Source organism: Alligator sinensis, unplaced genomic scaffold (genome assembly GCF_000455745.1).
Source record: "Alligator sinensis unplaced genomic scaffold, ASM45574v1 scaffold97_1, whole genome shotgun sequence".
Lineage (NCBI taxonomy): Eukaryota > Metazoa > Chordata > Crocodylia > Alligatoridae > Alligator > Alligator sinensis.
Window position 1 is genome coordinate 347,830 of NW_005841921.1, and position 9,899 is coordinate 357,728.

Genomic DNA, 9,899 nt, shown 5'->3' on the forward strand with positions numbered 1-9,899 from the left:
GGACACCCTCTTCCCCCCCCAGTTGCTGATTTGTTTGCTGGGAGGGGGCACATGCCCCCACTGACTAAGGTGGCACCAGTCGCCCATGCCAGTTCAGGTGTTTACATCCTCTATTTCTCCCTTTTTTATACTGGTGTAATGCTGGGTTGCTTGTTTTTGTTTTTATTCAGAAAATAAAAAATAAGGTCACATTTGTGTTTTGAAAATTTGCTCTTGTTGTTAAAATACTGCCAGTAGCAGGTAACATTTAAGTATAACATTTTACAATTTAAATATAATTTAAAACTACCTTTGTAGCAAATGTTTTAATAGTGAAAACTGCTAATAGTATCAGTTTTATACTTTTTCATTTACTGAAAGATGTGGAAAAACTCCATGAACCTTTTTCCTGCACAAGGAAATGCAGTGTGTGTTCTCCAAATATTTTTAGATGAATTTGTAGGTCTTGGATATCACCTGCTCTTTCTGTACTACAGGGAGAAGGCATTTTTCAATGGTGGCTTTGCCCATCATGCCAGAGGGGAAATGAAGAACATTGCTGTGCTCAGGCACTACCGGGTGACCTGGCGAACCTAGATTTATTTAGCTTAGATATATTTACTTGGTAACCTTGTGACCAAACCAAAGTTGAATCTGCCACAAACTACTTTCTCTAGGACTAAAAGACCAATAAGTTTTGATACTTATTGCAAGTGTCTCGCCAACTATGATTTAGCATCTCTCATTGCTATGCAGGGATGTAGAGGGTGCATTAAAATGGAACAGTATAGAAAGGTGGTGTGTTTTTTTTTTTCATGATGTGTAATCTCTTATTTGTTGTTAAAATCTTTAGTCCCAGTAGAATAATCTTAATTTATTGTGTTATAGACAAAAAATAAAATCCCTTGCCCATCTTTTTGTCAGCATCTGTCTGTCTTTTCCTTAAGTAGGATTTTCTCTTTGAAAATCCTCACAAATGTTGAAGAAAGCTAGGATCTAACTGTTGACTGTGAATAGTCTCTGAAATTTCCCTGTCTCTTATTGAAACAGAGACCCTTTGTGCAAATCATATTATACACAACTTACACTACACTATCTCAAACTTTAGATTTTAGGATTTAACTTGAATAGAGATCATTGTAAAGACATGTGATTGAATGTTATCCTGCTGACCACACCTTCACTAATGTAAGCATCAGTAAGGAAATCTAAATGTGGTATTTTTTACAGATGAAAATTCATTCGCCCTCCCCCCATAAGCAGGTTCCATCAAAATGCAATGACTACTTCTTTAACTACTTCACCCTTGGAGTGGTAAGTTGAAGATTTCCATAAATAAAACCATTTTAACTTTGAATTGTCCATCCAGTGTTCCCTTCATAATTGTCTAATGTCAGAGGTTGATATAGGCACTGATATCTTGTGAAACCTTCATTTGCTGTCTCATGAATCTGACTATGGAAGATGAGACTTTGTTTGTTTGATTGATATTTTTATGCACTTCTACCAGTGCATAAAGGCTCTGTAAAGTTTGGGGTTTTTTAATTTTGGTGTTACACAACAAGCTTTCCTATTTCAAGTTATGCTTAATGTGTAGGAACCACAGGCCCTTGCTTACAGATTCAAAGCTCCTCTTGTCCCAGCAAATGCTTTAGCATGCCTGTGCCTAACTGTCTTCATATTTCTCTGGTATTTGTAACCATGTTTTTTCCATGCTCCTCTTCAATTTAACATGATCAGAAATTGAGGTTCTAAATATCTTGAATGAGTATAAATTGAATGATAATAGACAACCTTGCTTATAGAAGTTGCCAGTGTTACAAGTATTAATACATTGTCACGTTAGCAATATAATTATGGTTGGGTTGTCAGTTTCTGGGGGAAGTAATGAATTTGCATTTACAGATATTTCTCTCAATTTTTCTTTAAATAGCACCTTTTCTTGTTACTTTTAATATGTAATTACACCTGCCTTGATGTATATTTAGGGTACACTATATTCCTTCACAACTCTTTCTTTTCATGTCTCTCCTTTTTTGCAATAGGATATTCTTTTTGATGCAAATACTCACAAGGTGAAGAAGTTTGTCCTGCATACAAATTATCCTGGTCATTACAACTTCAACATGTAAGTTTAAAGTATTACCCTAAAAATGAATTACAGATCTGCCAACCATAAATCCTGTAGTCTCTGCCAAGCAGCTTTTGGCCACTATTGATGGGGTAGAATTTAGAGCTACCACTAATGGGGCTATTTTTCAGTTCTTTTGTGAGTTGATGTATATTTTGAAAGAAAATGTCATTTGGGCACATGTACAACATTTCCATTGCTATAAGGATGTGAAAAGCATTTTTCCTGTGCTGTTCAGTACTGGGGAAACCTCAGCTGGTAGGTATCCTTTGCCCAATTTGAGGTGCCGTATTTTAAGAAAGATGTAGAAAAACTAAAGATCAGAAGACAACACACAGAGTGATCAGAGATTTAGGAAATGTTGAAACACGTGGAGGTTTTCGAAAGTGAGAACGTAAATCTTCAAGTATGTAGGATGGGTTGAGAAGTAGTTGGCTTAATTAAAAAAGGAGAAACTTAGGGTTATAGGAAAACCTTTCTTACTGTGGGAACAAATAAATCCTGACATTGGTTACCTACAGAGTAGAATTCCAATCCATGGAGGTTTTTAAGACCAGGCTGACAAACTTCCCTGAGAGATGGTGTACAAATACTCAATTTTGCCTAGGAGCACATGGATGAACTAGATGATCTTTGAGGTCTAGTTGCACATTTATTATGAGTTGGAGATGTATGGGAAGTCACAGTCTTCTTTGGAGGCAGTAAGAAGTATTGCAGAATAATATTTTACAACATGTTTACAAATACAATATCACAGCAAAGTTAGTTAATATATTCCTTCTGAGACAATAGTCATGAGCATTGGTAATTTAAAATGTTATCCCAAGAAGTTATTTTTCTCAGCCTGTGAGTCTAATTTTCTCCTTAGGAACAGTCCTTAGATGCATTTATTTTTTGTATCTTTTCATGAAGACAAAGCAGTATATGGCAAGTTTTAGCTATTAAAACTACACAAGTGAATACACTGGATTGTTACAGCTATATGGAAGGAAAATGAGCAGTTGAATGTATCTGCATATATTTACAGCAGGTTGTCTTAATATGCCATGCACTTTACTAGTTTAGCATTCGGAACAGACAACACTGAGATCACACTGATCACTAAAAGTGGTACTAGCCTATGTAGGTCATAGCAGAATTCTGTTCATTTCTTTGAAATACCAGTGACCCTTAATCGCAAATGTATTTTTCAGGCACCCGTATGTAGTACTGTAACACTTTCTAGAAATGTAATCCTTTCTTTTATGTCAAAAGATAATTATTTGCAAATATAATGCTTTTTAAAATTTCCTACGTCTCATTTCCCATCTGGTCTCAACCCTCTGACACATGTTCCGCAACAATTTGATTCATAAGCTTTTTTTCTATATTGGAAAGGATTTTCTGGAATAGTTATACTAGCAATTCTCTTATTAAAGATGCAGCTTATATTGTTAAAAGAAAATACTTTAATGGGTATATTAGTGTGTTTGTGACTTTTACTAGATTAACTGTTTGTCGGTGATAATTTCTCTCCTGCCCCTCTTTACATTCATAATGGAATGGTTTGCTTTGCTAACCAAACTTTTAAGTGTGGACCAAGCTATAGAGGACTTTAAGTTAAGGAATGAACAATAGGAAATCTGAAGAGCAAGAGCCTGTTCTTAGTATTGGGGAATGGAAAAAATCCAACAACTGAACATTGTTTCTCAGCTGAACATTTTTCAATCAACTTGGTGCCATCAGCAAGGTTTTGCTATGCAGCTGACTTTCCTTAATAAACTTTAGGAAATGTTGTCATTTCATTATTAGTCTGTCTCCTTCCTTCATAAAGAAAATGAAATGTTGGTGTTCTCCTCGTTAATTTATTAGCATTGAGGCTGAGAACAAGTCACATAAAGAATAAAATTCATCAGAATGTCAGTGCTAAAAAATTAATAATTCAGTCAGACCACTAGTCTGTCTTGTTTCTTTTCCTAATAACTTTACTATTTCAATATTTTAGTTACCATCGTTGTGAGTTCAAGATTCCACTGGCCATTAAGCGAGGTGAGTAGCTTATCCTTATACTTTATATGATTGTATCATAAAATACAAAAACAGAAAGAGGACCAATTTTCTCTTCAAATGCAGTTTTAAACTGCGGTTGTTAGTGCTGAAGATAGAACTGTGTGAAACCTTCTGAACAGAGAAATGTAGTACGTTTAGAAAAGAAACATGAAAGGTTTAACTTTTATAGTCAGTTCATTAATAAAATTGAAGTAACGGTTTCTTTATTCTTAGAACATGGGTATGTGTGCTACAACACACACTGATTTCCTGGAGAACTGCTCCATAGAAATTGGGTTGCTCATTAAAGTTGTAGAATGGCATAGTGAACCTGAGTATATTTTTCCAGGTACCTTTTTGGTATTGATTTCATGGTGCCATATAGAACTTTTCTTCTCCTTACTCCTTAACTGATCCCCTGGAAAGGCTACTTTTGATTAAACTGGGTGTGTCTGCATGAAAACTTTACTGTGCAGTTGACTAATTAGCTGCACAGTAAACATCTCAGCATCTACACATGCATCCCTTTTAGGTTGGAGTAAACTAATTTACTCTGCAGCAGGATAGTACGTGTAAATACTGCAAAGTAAAAAACTCTGCAGCAGCCTACATGTAGATGCTGGAGGGACAGGCTGTGGCCCAAGGGTGCTTTTGTGCAGGGTCAGCCTGTACAACTCCTTCACGCCCCAGCCAGCCCCTCCGCAGTGAGTTGAGCCAGGGAGAGCTGCCCTTGGTTGGCAGGCTGATCCCCAGGGCCCCCTGGTAGCCAGGGCTGCTCTGATCTGGCTCTGCATGCTGCTCATGTATAAACTCCAGAGTTGATTGCTCCAAAGGTGATTGCTCCTGGGCACACTGAAGCTGGCATGTAGACTTGGCCACTGACAGTTAGTCTGTATAAGTATGAGTGTGAACCTCCACTAAGTGGAGTATGTTTTTCCCTAACAGATACTTGGAAATTTCCAGACTCAGAAAAAAGGATAGATCTCTGCTTCCTAAATTTCTTGTTCCATGTTGGCCCTGATTTAGTAGTTATTTAACTGTGCATCTCACTGTAAGTGTATGTACAGTCTCGTTAACAGACAGGGAAGTTTGCTTGCATGCTTAAGTATTCCCTGATTAAGACCAAAAAGGGGCCTTTGTGCTCATGTTTTAACAAACAACTTCCTGCCTTGTCCTTCTGTTTTACCTGTGGCAAGTTAGTGTTCTTGATGTGTTCAGGCATTGTAGCCTGTGGATAAGAGTTGCTAATGCAGTTTTAAGAATACGTTAGACAAATACTTGTATAGGATACATAGATAAAGATGATTCTGCCTTGAGAAGTAGGTTAGATTAAATGACTTCCTGAGGTCCCTTCCAGCCCTTTTTCTGTGTCGTCTGACACAAAAACAAGCGTGTGCTTATGCATCTTTCTGCATTGGGGTTTTAATATTGGAAAAGGATGCAGGATGCTGGTTAAACTGCTGCCCAAGATCTCTTTCACTGTCCCTTGATTATCTCTGTTAAAAGTGCTCTTCTTCATAAACCTTGGTACTTTCACTGAAGACCAGGGATCCTGGTTTTCTGTGATTAAAAAAAATCCCCAATTTTCAAGCTAAAAAAGTAATCCCAAATCCACATTTTTCCATGATCAAAATGAAACACCACTGTATGTATGTATTTATTATTCATGTTTCATTTTAATCACGGAAAAATTGGATTTTGGGTTACTTTTTTAAATCCAAAAATTGGGGATTTTTTTTATCAGAGAAAACCAGAATCCCTGCTGAAGACATAGCGAGAAGAAGGAATAAATCAGGGAAAAGAAATAAAGTTTATGTCTGCATATATATAGATATTTATTATAAGTGAACATTAGATTTTTGAGTCTGGTCAAGAGAACAGACAGTAAAACCCTTTACTTTCTGTTTTTAAAATTTCCCTAAGGCTTTTATGCAATATTTTGAACACTCCCATTTCTAGTGATATTTTTAATTCATTCCAAGTAGTTCCATTAACAAATATTGAATTTATAATTGCTTTGATCTCCCCAATCCCTGCCTACCGCACTGATAGTATGAAACCATTTGAAAAGTCTGTCTCTCTTCCATCTGGCCACCACGTGCCTTGGAATTCTACCATTAACACTCAGCAGTCCCAATGAGACAACTCCTTAGTGTCTGGTAGGCATGTTGCTTAAACAGCAGACCCACCCACATAAGGAAGAGCTTTCTGTTTGTTTTTTTTTAATGAGTAGCAAATGTAATTGAGCTTTCCATTAAATTTAAAGAACACTTGCAGTTTTTGGCATCCCTTAGCTTCACTTCCTCTCCATTGCTCTGGAGAAGATATTTTTCATTTTCACAATTACCCTGAGGGAGATAAATGTACCCAGAGCCTGGGGAAATTTCCAGCAGGCAATTCAGAGGTCCAGCTTTTCTCGCACTGTAATCCCATATGTGGTAGTATCCTTCCACGCTCCCTGATGATTTGTTTTTTGGGAGGAAACAAGGATTGACATTCTCAGAGTTTTTGCTTTCTCTGCCCTTTAGAGAATAGTATCTTTTATCAGTTTCCATATTTTCCCTGATCACATGGCAAGTGAAGTCAACCTAGAAAACAGCTATTGGCTTCTGTGTTCATCCATTCTGGGGGCCAGGTAAAATAGAATCTACTATTTTTGGAGAGATTGAGCCAGATATGAGAGCTTTCATTTTCAGTACACTGCTCAGTCTGCAAGAGCACTTGTTATGAGGGTCAGTTTATTCCTGCTGCTAGGCCTCTTATCTGGCACTGTGTACAGTTTTGATGCATCTGTTCTGTACATTGAGAAAGAAGTATTCTATTATCTTAGATCTTTATATCCCAACTTGCAGCTTGCTTGCTTGCTTTTTTTTAATAGACATAAGTGGGGAAGAAAAAATCTCTGGTATAAACAGTGTCAGTTTGACATCTGCATACTCCCTATCTGAAAAAGTTTTGAAATGCACAGAAGAGTCTTCTTTATGTATCTTCCACAGATAATGCTGACTCTCGGACTGAAACATGCACAACATACAGCAAGGTGAGTCTTCACAAAACCAAATACAACAATTCTCAGTATAAACCACCTAGATGGTGCATGCTGCAGTAGTATAACAGTGGTATACAGAGACTACTTTTAAAAGAAGGCAATTTAAAATCCCGTCTTCCCCCTGGCATCATACTAAATTTTACACAAATTATACATTTTTTCGGTTAAAATTTTTTTTCAATTTTTAACTTTTTACTTGTGTTTTAAAAAAACCCAACTCCCCCCCCCCGGGGAAATAATAGTGCACCAAACCAATGGGGGTACCTGGTATTTTGTTTCACAATTGATTTAAAGTGAGGGCCCTATTAAACATTACACTGTAAGCTGCACAAATGTTGGTTGATGTTAGTGCTTGCTTTGAGTTTTGGAGCAGTCACTTCAGGTGAGCATGGAGGACTGAAAGGTAAGAATCCCACCCCCTTCCCATTCCAGGTCCCTCCCCTGCCTTTTGGGGTTCCCCACTGCACGCCTGCCTAGTTGTAGCTGTCGGGCTATCTGTCCCAGGGAAGCAGGCAAGGAAGGGTTAACCTGCCTGCCCAGGTCCTTCTGCCAGGCTGCTGCTCTTCTTAGGGTTGAGCCTGCCCAGAAAGTTGCAGCAGGGGCAGCCAGGCAGGCAGGTTAACTCTTCCCTGCCTCTTCCCTGGGACAGTGTGGGCAGCCACAAACAAGGAAAGGGGGCCATAAGAGGGGATCTGGGGTTCTGGGGAGGGCTGGGGGCAGTGGGCCCAATCTGGACCAACAGAGGAGAGCAGGGCTGGTGGGATGTTTATACTTAGGTATTGCCTAGAGTGACTATACCTTCCTGTAACAGGAGCTGCCTAGTACAGATCAGAGAGAATCCTGCCCTGGAGTGGTATAATTTTGAGCCTCATATGTGTTAACATGTAGGCAGTCCAGGTGTTAAGAGTTCCAGGAGCCACTCAAAATTACCGTGTAACAAGGCTCTGAGTTATGAGTTAGAACAGTTCAAGATATTTCTGAAGTATAACATTAATAAAAAAAGCAATAGCTCTGCGAGAAATAATTTTGGATGGTTCTAATTATTACAGAAAAACATTAGTCACAGCAAGATGACCCTGCATTGTTAGGAATTTCATTTAACTAGATATTTTTTTCCAAGATATGTTTATCCTTTGTTTTTAAAGGAATTTGCTGTGATCTGGGGGCTACTTCTACTTGGTTTTGAAACTTTTATGATTGTTTCTGTTGTCTGAAAAGGGTTCGTTATTTAAACTTTCAGAAAACTGTAAAGGCAAGACTACTCTGGCTAGCCAGAGGAGACTGCTCAGTACCTTTTTGGATGAACACTGTATTTGCTTTTCATAGCAAGATGAACAATTTAAGTGGAAAAATCTTCAGTGGTTTGGTTCCACAGCCTTTACCAGCCCACGTCCAAGCAAAATCAGTGGCACTCACTTAACTGTTGGAGGCTGAACAGTGCACTAACACTTTTATAACATTTTTATTTCCTATCCACTTAAAGAATCAGTTCAGGCCTGTGAGGGGAACTCAGTGATTGTATGGGACTTCCAGTCACTACAACAGTACAAAATATTTACAGAACTCGAGACAGTCTTCCTCAGGCTGTGGTTTCATAGACATTTTAGATCATCCTCATTCTAGAAAAGGATTTGTTCTAGTGGGACTGCCACGGCGGGGTCCTACAGGAGGGCCGTGATCTCCTTAAGGCCTCCTCTCCGTGCCAAGTTGGCCCAAGGGCACCCTCTATTTCTCGCCCGCCACATCTTTGATGGTTTAAATCAGTTGGGAGGCTGCCTCACGTCTTCTTGGACACGGTCCGTTGTACCCTCTGGTTCTGTAGACTCCTGGACCCCTCATGGGTCTTGTCTTGCAAACGGGTGCTTCGGAGCACCCTAGCCTTATGGGCTATGCATGGCTCCAACCACCCCTTATACCCCGCCCCAAGCCTCGCAGTTGGAATGAACGTTGGACTGTCACTCTCTCTCTCTCTCTCTCTCTCTCTCTCTCTCTCTCTCTCTCTCTCTCTCTCTCTCTCTCTCTCTCTCTCTCTCTCTCTCTCTCTCTCTCTCTCTCTCTCTCTCTCTCTCTCTCTCTCTCTCTCTCTCTCTCTCTCTCTCTCTCTCTCTCTCTCTCTCTCTCTCTCTCTCTCTCTCTCTCTCTCTCTCTCTCTCTCTCTCTCTCTCTCTCTCTCTCTCTCTCTCTCTCTCTCTCTCTCTCTCTCTCTCTCTCTCTCTCTCTCTCTCTCTCTCTCTCTCTCTCTCTCTCTCTCTCTCTCTCTCTCTCTCTCTCTCTCTCTCTCTCTCTCTCTCTCTCTCTCTCTCTCTCTCTCTCTCTCTCTCTCTCTCTCTCTCTCTCTCTCTCTCTCTCTCTCTCTCTCTCTCTCTCTCTCTCTCTCTCTCTCTCTCTCTCTCTCTCTCTCTCTCTCTCTCTCTCTCTCTCTCTCTCTCTCTCTCTCTCTCTCTCTCTCTCTCTCTCTCTCTCTCTCTCTCTCTCTCTCTCTCTCTCTCTCTCTCTCTCTCTCTCTCTCTCTCTCTCTCTCTCTCTCTCTCTCTCTCTCTCTCTCTCTCTCTCTCTCTCTCTCTCTCTCTCTCTCTCTCTCTCTCTCTCTCTCTCTCTCTCTCTCTCTCTCTCTCTCTCTCTCTCTCTCTCTCTCTCTCTCTCTCTCTCTAACATACACTGCCACCTCCTTCTGGGGCTCTCCTCGCGCCCTCTCGGGGCCTTCTCTGCGCC

At 39.7% G+C, this 9,899-nt stretch overlaps 1 protein-coding gene across 4 annotated transcripts in view; it reads left to right on the forward strand.

Moving 5' to 3' along the window:
* The window catches only part of CUNH16orf70 (chromosome unknown C16orf70 homolog), a 71,857-nt gene that overhangs the window by 48,798 nt on the left and 13,160 nt on the right, over window positions 1–9,899 (forward strand). For 3 of the 4 annotated variants that reach the window (XM_025198426.1, XM_025198423.1, XM_025198424.1), the window contains 4 exons: window positions 1,210–1,293; window positions 2,025–2,107; window positions 4,095–4,138; window positions 7,135–7,178. In XM_025198426.1, coding sequence (XP_025054211.1) covers window positions 1,210–1,293; window positions 2,025–2,107; window positions 4,095–4,138; window positions 7,135–7,178 — 255 coding nt within the window. The remainder of the gene's footprint in view (window positions 1–1,209; window positions 1,294–2,024; window positions 2,108–4,094; window positions 4,139–7,134; window positions 7,179–9,899) is intronic. The other variant, XM_025198425.1, reaches the window with a different exon arrangement.